Here is a 15,156-nt window from a genome sequence, read left to right as displayed (position 1 = left end):
ACTTTAACGTGTACTTAAAACTAAGGGTTCGATTAAAGCAACAGATTCTGGCACTTTCACGGTTCGTGGTCTTTAGTGCCATCCACTATGTTACTGTTTATCTTAACAAACTTATATGCTGGGGTGTCCATTTGCTCTGCCGGCTGACTGGAGACTCTAACAAGCCTCATCTACGTTTTTATAAACTAGTGTATGTGCTCTTCTGCATGTTCATTGCTAACATGGGAAGAAGTAGTGAAAAGGAGATCAGTAAGCCAACCCAGAGTCTCATTTCACTATCATGACCATATGTTCATACTTAGCCTAACACCGAAGTCTTTCTGTACTGTCTCCAACCACAGAGACCTGAAAAATCTCAGCTGTTTCACTCCTGCGCATGGGCTCCATATACCAAGAAATGGATGACCTTAAATCCCAGATCAGCTCTGATGTGAGTGTGAGCATATAATTGTGTTGCAACCCACACTGGGTTACAAGAGCACAGTCTGATCATTGTATTACTGCATTTGCATGAAATGTAGTAGACACACATTTTACAGAGCCCCACATCATCTGACACCATAGCTAATAGTGGATGCCTTTCCAGAAGAGGAAAATGCATTAAATATTACATTAAGTATGGCAGATACTCCAATGTCTTAAACTCCTCATAGTGTTCAATTTGCTGGACCTGCACCTTCTGCATGAACACACATTGAATTTGTCTTGTGCTGTATCTGTTCTCCTTGAATATGTCCTTAAAATGCTCAAGCTCCCTCAGTATAATTTCTTTGGAGTGACTTAAAGTAAAAGTGGCCAATGGGCTGATCAATAGCGACATTGGCTTCACTGTCAGGAAAGGTTGAGACCCAGTGCTCAGCCAGCTGAAGTCACACTGTGGGCTGAGAGCTACTTCTGCACCTGATAGAGTTGGCAAGAACGTAGAGAAACTGCAGTTCATGCCCAGTATTCAGCAACTGCATCTGCCTATCACTTTACCGCGCATGTTGCATGGCCAGCTAGTGAGGGAATGTGTGGGGAGTGATGAAGAGGATAAAGGAAGTGTGATGTAGCAAAGACACCCGTTCTTTTGGTATCTCCTGAAGATGATAGCAAGCTACACCTTTGAAATATTGTATTTAATTGACAACTGCACCTGGCTGGACACTAGAGAGCAATACAAACATTTGATACACCAGGAAAGCTTTAAGATCTCACAATATGAATTCCAGTTGCTTGCTGTTACAAGTCCTTTGCCATCTCAGATAGAGTTGTCATCAGCAAACAGTGTGGAGATGGTCAATGACAAGGAAGGCAGCTTTGGTTCTGGAAAGGGATCAGGTGATTTTGAATTGAGAAAATGAATTAAACTGTTGCTGGATGTGGAGGATTTCTTCTTTATCATGAGTACAAACCACAAAGATGTCATTAATAAGTCCGTATCAAGCCAGGTGGTCAGCTTCCGGGTCTTGAGAACTGCCTCTTGCATGGCATGGAAAGGTTGACATAGGACAGGACCATTGTGGTTCCTAGGACATGCTCCGTGATTTATTTGTAGTCCTGGCACTCGAAAGTAAAGTAATTATGCGTAAGGATGAAGTTGGTTAGGGTGACAATAGACAATGTTTTTTGTAGACTCTTGGGTTGTCTTTAGGAGAGGTGATGTTATTGGGCTGAGAGGCCATGTGCAATATCTGTGTGGAGAGAGGTCAGGCTGTCGGTAACAAGGAAGGTTCCAGATGGAAGAGGAATGAAATGAATTTGAGATGCTCAAGGAAGTGATCAAAAATGTCTGTGATACTTTTGATAGGGGGCTTGAAAGCTAGCTGATATGGGACAGCCAGGATGGTTATTAATATATTTTAGGATGTAGATAGGAATGGGAGGTGCATGCTTTAGGAAGAGTGGCAAGAAGTTCTATAGAACCAGTTGGCGGTAGAAGAAGTAGTAAATGACAGCTTTGGACGATTTTCAGAAAATCCCTATTTGACATATATAGAACTATTCTAAGAAGGGAAGTACCCCAGTTTGAATGAGTAAAACTGATTGAAAACGTGTGTTAAATATAATTTTGTACCCTTCTGAATAGCTATCAACGTCATTCATGTATATAACTATGTGTGTAGCCACCAGCGCCATCTGAAGGTCAGAGTAGTAGCCCCACTGTGCCGTAGCTGTGCAGACAGTACGAACATGAATGTTGCAGTGTGTCATGGTGAAACACATGTACAGATGTCAAACATGAATAAGCTGCAGGTGGTTAATCGTGTGAATGTTGTGAACCTGATGCTTGTAAAGCTATGTCGAGTTGCTTGGAAAGGTATGTCGAGCTTACGCACTGGATAATGAGTATGTAATTGTAGTGGAGGATCAGCAATGTTCATACATGTAAAATGACATCATAATGCAAAAATACTATGGGGTTTAACAGATACATACCGACACATTGGATCGGAATAGTGATTGAGTCTGACAGTGGCAAAGAAACTGCCCATGGGTATGATAGTTTCAGCAGTTCTGGAATGTTCATGATTAAATGAAGTCATGGATACGCACCTTCAAACCCAAAAATATCACGAAGCAGTGTGCTACAGTGTATTGATGAAAGAACATTGGACAATATTTATGAGAATTATTTTAATAAAGTTTGACTTTCTTACAGAAAACTTACGAACTGTTATAGTCACATCAGTTCAAAATCCAACTGCGAGATAATTTTAAATTATGCGATACAGAAAAAACGCGACCCAGGCCACTTCAAGAGAAACAAATTTCAAAACTGAAGGCTTTAAATGAATCTGTCAGAGTGCAGTTTGACAAAGCCAGAGACTGTGGATCAGTAGACCACTATTGGCACATTCAAGTGAAGATTGTGGGAGCTGCTTGGACCATTGCTCTGGACAATTTTAAAACTTCTTTGCATTTCATCAGTGGCCTCAAAGAAGTAGATAATAATCATCCAGGCATATCACTACAGTCATGGCAAACAAAGAAATTAAAAGTACCATATTATTAGAAAGAGAGGAGAAAATTTGAGGCATATGTAAACATGTTTGTTGAAGACAAAAAAGGTTGTTAAGCACATGTGTGCAATATTGCCCAGACACTCACACACAGATGCTAAAAATCAACAGCTGGTGTGGTAAAATCTGTTCATAGTGCCACACACAGTTGCAAAATAGATGTGGCTGTATTGATAGATGGTAGATTAACTAACAAGCTTTAGCTTTACATTTGTTTGCAGAAAACACAGGGGCCATTTGGCCCACAGGTTGCAAAGAAACTAGCAGAAATGTGTCCACAGAACTTCTGTACTGAAGTGAGTAAAAATGGAAAAATGACCAGGGAGCACATGAAAAGTTTTTTCAGATTGGTCCTTTGTGAACATGTTGGTGAGAATGGTCTATTACTTTGTGATTCAAAGTCAAGGCACAAAGACTACAGTCTGATAGAATAATGTTTTCCTAACAAGAATATTATGCTACAGATACTGCCACCAAAGCCAGCCAAATGCTACCAACCTCTGGAGGTATATTTATTTAGACAGTGTAAACTCTATTGCATGGATCTTGTTGATTTTGTATTTTTGCAAATTGACAAACCCAGGTCACATTACATGAATGATGTTTTATCATCTGCTTTCATTGTTATCTATTACTTCATCAGTGACTTGTGCTTTTAAAGACTTTAGATTTTTTTTCCTTCAAACATTGATTATACAGAACTGTGGAGTGTTACAGATAAATAACCCCTATGGGTGGTAGAACAGGCACAGCTTCATAATGAAAATGCAGTTGTACTCTGTTTTAGCGATTCAATCTGAGATAGTTCCCTTGTAAATAAAGGGAACATGTCACATTATGCAAACCACTTGTGTTGCTTCAGAAAGACTACCTTTTTAAATTAAGGAAATTTTCAAAGTATAAAGTGCTGAAAAGACATGGGCTTCACCTACTCATTTATAAATGGACATGAAACAGTAATGGAAAGGACAGATTTTGCATAGTGGTTCCAATTTCTGCTGAGAAGCAAGAGTGAAATATTCAAAAATGTTGTTTGGCTAGGTGACACTTCCAGTCATTCATTATTTAGAGGTGGCAGTGCCTGTTGGAAAAGTTGGAGAAACTATTTTACATGCAGGAACATTGCTCTCTCTCTCTCTCTCTCTCTCTCTCTCTCTCTGTCCCCCCCCCCCTCTCTCCCTCCCTCCCCCTCTCCCCCCTCCCTCTCCCCCCTCCCCCCCCCCCTCCACTCTCCTTTCCTCCTCCCTTTTTTTCCAAACTATCTGTTAATCTTTCGTTCAGAAAAAAATGGATTATTGTCATTAAGGGAGTTGATAATTTAGTTTCCCCGCAAGTGGTTTGGAACATCACTTATGACAAATCTCACAAGGCAGTCGGGCAATATTATGGATAATGCCCTGTATCATTCAGTTGTTCATGGTAAAACACCAATTATGACAAGAAGGAAAGATGAAATTATTCAGCTGTTCAAAAGATGAATTGTAGGTCTGAGAGATTAGTTGAAGAAGGCTGAAGCACTCAAAATTGTAGCACAAATGAAACCATAATTTCCAACACACATCATTGATGAAATTGCTAAAAGACAAGAACATGAAATCGTTCAGCTTCGTCTGTACCATTCTCAGTGCAATGCTACTGAAGGTCTGTGGGCACAAATATTAAAATAAGCGGTTGCTAGCAGCAACAAACAGTTCACCATCTCTGTAAAGTTGAGACTCATGTTTTGGAAGCTGTTAGTAAAATGACGGGAGAGGCCCGGAAGAAAGTAGTGAGCAACACTGTAGGTGTCATCACAGAGGCAACCAAGGCTTTTTGGAAGGTAGTGTAGAAAATTTAATTATGGGTCTGAGAGAGAGCAGTGATAGCTCAAGCATTACGGAAGAAAATAATTCAAAATTAGGTTCTGACAGTGATGATGTGAGTGGTGTTTTCACATTACTGTAACTACAACACACTTGGTAATTTAAGACGATAGCAAATCATCAACTGAATATCACATTGTGTGTATTTTTTCAGATTGTGTCTACAAATGTAGTGATAAATTATTCTGTCACCCATTGTGTAACAAGTTATTAATGAAAATATTTAACAATGAAAACAATAACTGCCAGTGTTTTACAACATTGCAACTGCCAATGTTTTACAATGTTACAAAAATATTTTGCATCTCTGTTGTGAAATATAACAACTTTTAAGGTTTTTTGGTATAGGAGATATTGAACTGTTCTTTTCAATTTTTTAAGTTTATATATTAGAACTAATAACTGTAAATAAGTTTATGCATGTAAGTACAACCTACATATTGTCATCTTTTTTGTTTTTTCACAAGAGTATGTGATTAGTAGCGAACTGGGTGCTGCATGCCTCATCCGGTAACATTGCTACATGCCCACATAAGCTGTCAATACCAATCATTTGTGTCACATACTATAATTTGTCTTGTAGCTATCCAGACAGCTTGTCATGAGAGGTGATAGTTGCTTTGATAGTGGCCACAGTGCACTAGTGGAAGTGAAAAATATTCTCATTTGCCTCAAATTACCTAAGTTACAGAGTTATGTGTATCAAACACTCTCTGCTCGTCCTATGTTTTGGAACTGTGAGACCACGTTATGTAAGACAAATGTGCACTGCCCAACAACCAACAGGCTGTCTGCATTGGTCTATGTGGTATTAGTCGTGACTCAATACTGCTTCTGTCATACTGTTTGTGACTGAGAATAACTTAATAGAATTGAAAAATTCATAGAGCTGCTAGGAATTTGTTATTTTTGTATATTGTGTATTATCATCTTGTAACATGATTCTAAAATAAATGTTATATCTGTATGCAGAATTCAGAGGACAGCTTAAAGTATGCAAGTGATTTATGGAAAAATTTACAAGAAGTGGGTCATCAGCCAACAAGAAGAGCTGCTACATTTATTGCGGCTCTTGCTCTCAATCAAAATGCACCCCATATTACAGCAGAGATCATATCGAACGTTGGTGCACAGAACTATATCACGATAAGGAACCTCAAGGTATTATTCTACAATTAAAAATGTGTGTTAGAAGTGATTATTATGTAAATACTTTCTGTCATCAAAAAAATATGCAGTTGTAATAATACATGATGAAATGTAACAGGCAGCTGCACTTGCAGATCTGAACAGACTTGAAGATGCTGTGGCTGTGTTGAGGCGAGCCGTACAAGTAGATAATCCCAACCAAGCAAAGGTTTCCTTCACTAAAGATGTCGTAAGTACTTACTGTTCGCTATCTGTGTCTTTGTTCCTTTTGATATACGTGAAAAATTTTGAAAGCACTATTGGACCTACACCAAATTGGACTCAAATGGCTCTGAGCACTATGGGACTTAACATTTGAGGTCATCAGTCCCGTGGAACTTAGAACTACTTAAACCTAACTAACCTAAGGACATCACACACATCCATGCCCGAGGCAGGATTCGAACCTGCGACCGTAGCGGTCGCGCGGTTCCAGACTGAATCGTCTAGAACCGCTCGGCCACTCCGGCCGGCAAATTGGATTCCATAGTGTGCTCACGATATCACGATATACGTAAATAATTAATTTCACTTTAGTGAACAAACAATGGAAAATCCAGGATGGAATGTAATAATATTATGAAAAGGAAAGTTACTACTCACCATATAGCAGAGATGGTGAGTCGCAGATAGGCACAACAAAAAGACTGTTACAAACAGAGATTTCGGCCGGTAAAGCCTTCGACAAAAATAGATGAGACACACACACACACACACACACACACACACACACACACACTGTGTGTCTCTCATCTATTTCCTTTTCATAATATTGTGACTATATACAAGGTGATTCAAAAAGAATACCACAACTTTAGGAATTTAAAACTCTGCAATGACAAAAGGCAGAGCTAAGCACTATCTGTCGGCGAATGAAGGGAGCTATAAAGTTTCATTTAGTTGTACATTTGTTCGCTTGAGGCGCTGTTGACTAGGCGTCAGCGTCAGTTGATGCTAAGATGGCGACCGCTCAACAGAAAGCTTTTTGTGTTATTGAGTACGGCAGAAGTGAATTGACGACAGTTGTTCAGCGTGCATTTGGAATGAAGTATGGTGTTAAACCTCCTGATAGGTGGTGTATTAAACGTTGGTATAAACAGTTTACAGAGAATGGGTGTTTGTGCAAAGGGAAAAGTTCTGGACGGCCGAGAACGAGTGATGAAAATGTAGCACGCATCCAGCAAGCATTTGTTCGCAGCCCAGGAAAATCGACTCGCAGAGCTAGCAGAGAGCTGCAAATTCCACAATCAACTGTATGGAGAGTCCTACGAAAAAGGTTAGTTATGAAACCTTATCGTCTGAAATTGGTTCAAGCACTGTCTGCAGCTGATAAGATTAAAAGAATCGATTTCTGTGATTTTATCCTTGCTCAAATGGAAACAGATGAATCTTTCGTTTCAAAGATTGTGTTTAGTGATGAAGCAACTTTCCACACTAACGGGAAAGTCAACCGTCACAATGTCTGTATATGGGGCACTGAGAATCCGCGGGAAACAACTCAGTATGAATGTGACTCGCCTAAGGTGAACGTTTTCTGTGCCATTTCAGCCAATAAAGTTTTTGGTCCCTTTTTCTTCGAAGGTGCTACTGTAACTGGACTACAGTATCTGGAGATGTTAGAGAATTGGCTGTTCCCTCAGCTCGAACAAGAAGCACAACAATTCATATTTCAGCAGGATGGAGCGCCACCACATTGGCACTTATCTGTCCGTAACTACCTGAACGTCAACTACCCGAGGCGATTGATCGGCCGCCAGGCAGCCCGTGACAGAGCACTCCATCACTGGCCTCCAAGAAGCCCTGATCTTACCCTCTGCGATTTTTTCTTATGGGGGTATGTTAAGGATATGGTGTTTCGGCCACCTCTCCCAGCCACCATTGATGATTTGAAACGAGAAATAACAGCAGCTATCCAAACTGTTACGCCTGATATGCTACAGAGAGTGTGGAACGAGTTGGAGTATCGGGTTGATATTGCTCGAGTGTCTGGAGGGGGCCATATTGAACATCTCTGAACTTGTTTTTGAGTGAAAAAAAAACCTTTTTAAATACTCTTTGTAATGATGTATAACAGAAGGTTATATTATGTTTCTTTCATTAAATACACATTTTTAAAGTTGTGGTATTCTTTTTGAATCACCCTGTATTATATTGATTGAGAGTATGGATGCAAGTAACTGCTACTTAAACATTTTTAAATCCTTGGGTTTTTTAGTTGTATCAGTTACATGGAAAAGCTCACCAGAACATACCTTCAGTGGCCGAAATTTTTAGTAATGCTGACAGACACACACAAAAGTACTAGAAATTATGCTAGCTTTTGCAGCTATTAGTTCCTTCCTCAGGGAGGAAAGCGTTCTCCAAGGGAAATGATTCAGACTTCAGGATGAGGGGGACCCACCTGCTATGAGAATGAGGGGAAATAGTTTCCTGAAGTAAATTGTCCTGGTGATGCAACTGACTTTACATGAAGTTGGACATTGTGGGGAAAATAAGTTGTGATAGTGCTACACAGAATATTGCTGTACAGTTTTAACATTCACATGAGTGACAATTCAGTTCAGCTATCGAAGATGTGCCACACTGATAGTTCTATATAAACACCACTTTCTACAGTAAGCACTGCAGAAAACATGTTTCACTGAAAGGGAGGTTGCAGTCTGCTCTCACTGAAAACAAGCCTATAAATCATTGAAATTCTTTCTATGTTTGAACAGTAAAGGACATAGGTCTAAAATACTGGATTTGCAAGAAATGTGTATCAGGTCTTGCTTGTGCTATCTTACTTAAATTATTCCCAAAACAATGGAAAATCCAGGTTGGAGTCCATTTCATAATATTGTTAAAACATTCCATAAATGATAGGTGATTATAAGAGGAGTTTGAATACAAAGAGAAAGGATTAGTCTTTTCCTGTGTCTTGTAATCCCTACATTCACATTTCATAAACTTTCAAGTACACCAGTTTCTACTTTGTGCATATGTGACCTAGAGATCCATATTTCTGATTACAAGCATAATCTACTGGTGGATAAGGTTGCTGCTTGATGCTAATCATGTATGGCACAATGCTGAACCTAAAACGTAGATTGTTCGGGGAAGGGGGGGGGGGGGAATTCAAAACTTACTGAAAGTGGTGGAATATTGGAGAATAAGAAATAAAGAATACCAAACAGTGGAAATTTCAAGTTGAAATAACAACAATTTGGAAAGAATAGATTATTAATCACCATATAGAGGAGGCATTGTGTTGTAGACAGGCACACTGAAGAAGATGCTGAAATGTTAAAACTTGTGGACAAACTCCTGTGGCAGTAGAAAATCCACATTCTCAGAAGTGTGTGTGTGTGCCCCTCCCCCTCCACACACACACACACACACACACTTCAATTTCATGTGTGAATCAAATTCCTTATTAGTTTTGTGGATCTATCATTTAATGAATTTGTTACAATTTACATTCATTAAGGACTCAGTTTAACTAGATTTTTCAATATATTTTATTTTCTTATCGTGCACACTGAGATACTTTAATTACAATCAGCATAGAATAACAAATTTATTTTTTTTTCTTTTGTTATTCCAAAGAATAATAATGTTATCATACCCACAGTATTGTGGCAAACACTTTTCAAATATATTAAAAATACAAACAGCAATTTGTCATGTTCCCACATCACTCCCTTCTCAGTAGCATAGTCAGTTTAGGACTTCAACTAATCATGCTGGTAATCGAATTTTACGACCAGATCTTGTTGTTTTTCGTGGTTTTTCACCTTCTGTAGAATTGGTTGTTGGTGCTGTGCTGACAGTTCAATCAGAGTGCCATCAGGGTGTTTATTATTCTCATTCATCAGGTAGACAGGCTTTAATTGATCAGTGGAAATATTTTTTGTGTGGTCTTTCACTTTAAGTCCAAAAATTTTTGGGTTCCTTTCGATCACTTCATACGGGCCTTCATATGGAGGCTCTAATGCCTTCTTCATTCATTTAGCCCTTACAAACACATGTTGAGTTGCTGACGTCCTTACATGTGAATGGTTTTCTTTTGCTTTGTGGGTATGTTGGACAGGTTTTAGACAATTCATATACTGCTACAGTTGTGACACAAATTGGGGTAAGTGTGAATCCCTTTTTGTGCCATTCTCTTGAGAAAAATCACTTGGTATCCTGATGGGCGAGCCATAAACCATTTTCACAATTGTAGCATTAGTGTTTTTTCTAATTGAGCATTGAAGACCAAGAAGGATCTTGCATATTACTTGAGTACATTTCCCCCCAGGGGCTCAGCATTCATTTGCTGAGTACGGGCTTGGCGACCCCGGGGTCCTGAGCTGGGGACTGGTCAGCGCCGCCAGTCTCCTGTCACCGTAAACCCCGGACATGCTTCAGTGACCACCGCATGGCGCAGCGGTGGAATGTTGTGTGCTGCGGGGAATGGTAATCTTGGCTTGACCGCCTGGATTGCGAGGAAGGTAAACCTCTATAAAAACCCCTCAATCTTACGGTGTGCTGTGCGCCTATAAGATGCATGGCTGTTGGGGTGGAACAGTTGCAAGCGGGCAACCTCTGGGGCACCTGTCGCACCCCAGTTGTATAAGGCTTACTCAGGCACGCGGGGCTCTGTCTGCGTGGACCTTTAGTTCCCTAGCTGCTCGTGGGACCACAATGGACCCTTCGACCTCTACATTTCCCCCTACCAGTGGATTGGGTGGCCCACTGGTAGGAAAACACACCCCATCGAAAAAGCGACTTCGTGCTGCGAGTCCTCCAGCGCCTGGTGTTACTAGAGATTTATCAGACTGTCATAACAGAGCACATGCTGATATCCAGAATGTGTTTTTGATTGTCAAACGGAAGGAAGGTAGCTTTGAGAGAGTTTCTCCCTTTTACATCCACAAGGGTTTTGAGGGAATTGCAGGAACACTGAAATCTGTGAAGCGTCTGCGCAATGGGACTCTGTTAGTTGAAACTTCTAGTTCCCGTAAAGTCACTTCTCTTAGGAAAGCAACCTGTCTCGGAGGGTACGCTATCGAGACCGAGCTCCACTCCACTTTGAACTATAGTAAGGGTGTTGTGACATGTAGGGACTTGGTGGATATCCCCAAGGACGAGTTGAAATCTGAGTGGGCTGACGAAGGTATTGTCGACGTGCAGCATATTATGAAACGAGTCGATGGGGACCTAGTCAAATCCGACTCGTTCATTCTCACGTTCAATTGCCCGAGACTCCCAGAGCATGTTAAAGCGGGTTTCTTACGTTTGCCAGTATGGCCATATTTCTCCAACCCAATGTGCTGTTTTAAATGTCAGCGCTTTGGGGATACTACGTTGGGGTGCAATGGGATAGCCACTTGTGGTAAATGTGGTCAGCCTGCCCATGAAGGAGCCGATTGTTCATCGCCTGTGAAGTGCGTGAATTGCTCTGGGAGTCACCCTGTCTGGAGCCGGGTCTGCCCCATCTGTCTCGAGGAACGGAAGATACAAGAGATCAAAACATCTAAGCGCATCCCCTATGGTGAGGCCAAGAAGCTCTTTAAGGCCATGCAGCCTCCTGTGTTTACAACATCTTTCGCCTCCACTCTGCAGAAACCGGTACAGTTGACCACTGTTGCTACACAAATGGAGGTTGCTAGTGTCAGCACTAATACCGGCATTTGCCAGCGCACTTGTGCTGCTGCAGTTGTTTTGCAACCTGCAGCTCTCCCCACAACGTCGGACAAGGCCGTGGTTGCTGACATTGGGGTACTTCCTGCCCCTCCCCATATAGCACCTTCTCCCCAGGCAAGTAAAGCTCCAACTGTTGACAAGGTTCTTCATTCTAAGCCCCCCAAGACGAAGACGCCGAAGGTGAAGGTTTTGCCGCCTGAGGAGACTAGTCAGGGTCAGTCCGATGACGATGCCATCGTACTATCTGACATCTCCCTTGGGTCGCCATCGGAGCTGATGGACATTGATGTCGACCGGGGGCGATCTTCTCGCCCCAGGAATAAATCTCCAGCCAGTACGGGCTCTCCTCCAAAGCACAGGGGCAGGGTGAAAATTCAGCCACCCTGATCACTGGCTCCCATATTACCGTGGAACCTGAATGGGTTCAGGACGCATGTGGCCGAATTACAACTCCTTGTACAAGAGCGCCCCTTGTGGGTATGTCTCCAAGAGACACATTTCCGGGCCATTGATGCTCCTTCTTTACGGGGATATACCGTGTATCGAAAAGATGATCTGATGGGGGAAAGGGCAAAGGGTGGTGATGCGGTTTTTGCCCATGACATGCACCACTCATCTGAGCTCCCTCTCGTTACGGACTTGCAAGCAGTTGCAGTTGACCTTCTTGTGGGGCGGAGGCTCACAATCTGTTCCGTTTACTTACCACCTCAGGATGCAATAGACTCTGAGGCTCTCACAGACCTTATTACCCAACTCCCCCACCCATTTCTCCTTCTGGGGGACTTCAATGCTCATAATGTCTTATTGGGGCTCTACGACTACTTGCCCCAGGGATCGCATTCTGGAAAGCCTCATGGCATCCGAAGAACTGTGCATCCTCAACTCTGGTGCTCCCATTCATTTCTGTACTGCTTCTGGGTCGTCGTCAGCTATTGACCTTTCCTTTTGCTCTCCAGCACTCGCGGATTCTGCTCTGTGGGAGGTTGCCGCTGAGCTCCATTCTAGTGACCACTTCCCCCTTTGGATTCGCCCCCTGGATGAGACTATGGCATTACCAGTGCCGCCCAGGTGGCACCTCTGTAGAGCTGACTGGACACTTTTCAGCGATTTAGCTCTTTTGGAACACCGTGCCAGCGTCCACGAATGGGTCGACCATGTTACAGCCGTGATCTCCCATGCTGCTGAATTGTCGATCCCACGGTCCTCAAGTCATCCCAAGAAGCGCCCTGTCCCTTGGTGGACCACTGAGTGCCGCTCAGCCATCCGGGCCCGCCGTGCACCTCTGCGCCGCTTCAAGTGCCGTCCCTCAGCTGACAATCTTGCGGCCTTTCGGGTGGCAAGGGCCAAGGCGCGGCGAGTGATTAAAGAGAGCAAACGGCGGTCATGGCAATCGTTCCTGAACTCCATCTCTCGCTCCACTAGTTCTACAAAAGTATGGGAAGCCATCAGGAGGATTTCCGGGAAGCGCAGCCAACTACCTGTCACGGCATTGCTGCATCAGGGTTGTCTACTCACGGCGCCGAGAGACATTGCCCAGACACTGGCCGTGTATTTTGCCGAATCTACTGCCACTATCAACTGTGATCCAGATTTCTGCCGCTACCGCACTGCCGTCGAGAGGGATCACTTGGACTTCCGGTCTCCAAATTCTGAACCCTACAACTGCCCCTTCACAATGTGGGAACTGGATTCGGCGCTGTCTGTGGCTCATGATACTGCGCCAGGTGATGATCAAATCCTGTACAGCATGCTGCAGCACTTGTTGCTGCCATCCAAGGAAGTTCTCCTGAATTGTTTTAATATGATATGGTCATCCGGCATGTTCCCTGACTCGTGGAGGGAGGCGATTTTGGTTCCCCTCCTCAAACCGGGAAAAGACCGAATACATCCCAGTAGTTATCGGAGTATTGCTTTGACGAGCTGTGTCGGGAAGACATTGGAACGCATGGTCAACCATCGCCTGGTTTGGCTGCTCGAGACCAGGCAGCTCCTTAGCCACTGTCAGTGTGGCTTTCGGAGATGTCGTTCAACTATAGACAACTTGACCCTGCTTGAGGCGGCCATCCAGCAGGCCTTCCTACATAACCAGCATTGTCTAGGTGTATTCTTTGACATTAATAAGGCGTATGACACTACTTGGCGCCACCTTATCCTCAGTCAACTCCATCAGTGGGGCTTTCGTGGCCATCTCCCCATCTTCATTCGGTCCTTTCTTTCCCGCCGCCTCTTTCGATATCGGGTTGGTAATGTGCTATCTGATTTGTACGTGCAGGAGAATGGTGTTCCTCAGGGAAGCGTGTTAAGTGTCACCCTCTTTGCCGTCGCCATTAACAGTATCACGTCCACTATCCGGAGTCCTGCCCAGTGCTCCTTGTTTGTGGACGATTTTGCTGTTTTCTGTTCTTCCTCCAGTCTTGTTACTGCTAGTCGGCAGCTGCAGCTTACGATAAAGCGATTAGAGGCATGGACTGCGAAGACGGGTTTTACCTTTTCTGCAGACAAATGTGTGTGTGTTCATTTTAATCGTTCTCAACGTGCTTTTACCTCCCCTGAATTGCGTCTGAGGGACACCATTCTTCCTTTTAGAGACACTGTCAGGTTCCTGGGCCACACTTTTGATTCCAAGTTGTCGTGGTTGCTGCACCTTAAAGACCTCAAGGTGCGGGCCGTGAAGGCGCTGAATATTTTGAAGTGTCTGAGTCATCGGTCCTGGGGAGCAGATCGGGCGCGTCTGCTGCAGTTTTATAGGGCTTTCGTCTGGTCGCATCTTGACTATGGATGCACTGTGTATGGGTCAGCGAGGCCTTCGTATCTGAAGATTCTTGACGCAGTACACCATGAGGGTATCAGGCTGGCTACTGGTGCCTTCCGTACCAGTCCCATCCCCAGCCTGTGTGCTGAGGCAGGGGAACCGCCGCTCGCCATCCGGCGGAAACTCCTCATGGTGCGACGGGTGTGTCAATTCCTTGCTTGTCCTACCTCCCCTGCATACCCTACTGTTACCCGACCGCCTATGGAACGTCTCTTTTCCAGTCGTCCAAGGGCAACGAGACCATTTGGGATTCGTGCCAAGCATTTGCTTGAGTCCCTTGGTGTGGAGCGTGTGGCACCCCCAACTCCAGGGTTTTACCCGCCTGCCTCCCTGGTTGCTCCAGAGGCCCAGCGTCCTTTTAGACTTGTCAGAGTACTGGAGGAGCTGCACTCCTGCGTTTGTTTTTACCTCCTTATTTTACGATATTTTAAACCAGCATGCCGGCCATGTACCAGTATTTACGGATGGCTCTAAACTGGGGGACTCTGTTGGTTGTGCTGTTGTTTTCCCTGATCGAGTCGTCAAGTTACGGCTTCCTGCAGCATTTACCATCTTTGATGCCGAATTGTTTGCGATCTTGCGGGCATTGGAGCAGATGAGATGTGTTCCCAGTCTTAAGTTT

The 15,156-nt window shown here is 43.4% G+C and overlaps 1 protein-coding gene across 2 annotated transcripts in view; it reads left to right on the top strand.

Moving 5' to 3' along the window:
* The window catches only part of LOC124613079 (pentatricopeptide repeat-containing protein 2, mitochondrial-like), a 68,538-nt gene that overhangs the window by 36,321 nt on the left and 17,061 nt on the right, over positions 1–15,156 (top strand). For both annotated transcript variants that reach the window (XM_047141664.1, XM_047141663.1), the window contains 2 exons: positions 5,837–6,025; positions 6,132–6,242. In XM_047141664.1, the coding sequence (XP_046997620.1) occupies positions 5,837–6,025; positions 6,132–6,242 (300 nt within the window). The remainder of the gene's footprint in view (positions 1–5,836; positions 6,026–6,131; positions 6,243–15,156) is intronic.

The sequence above is a fragment of the Schistocerca americana genome, chromosome 4 (genome assembly GCF_021461395.2).
Source record: "Schistocerca americana isolate TAMUIC-IGC-003095 chromosome 4, iqSchAmer2.1, whole genome shotgun sequence".
Classification (NCBI taxonomy): Eukaryota; Metazoa; Arthropoda; class Insecta; order Orthoptera; family Acrididae; genus Schistocerca; species Schistocerca americana.
This window is presented reverse-complemented; position numbering and strand designations above follow the sequence as displayed.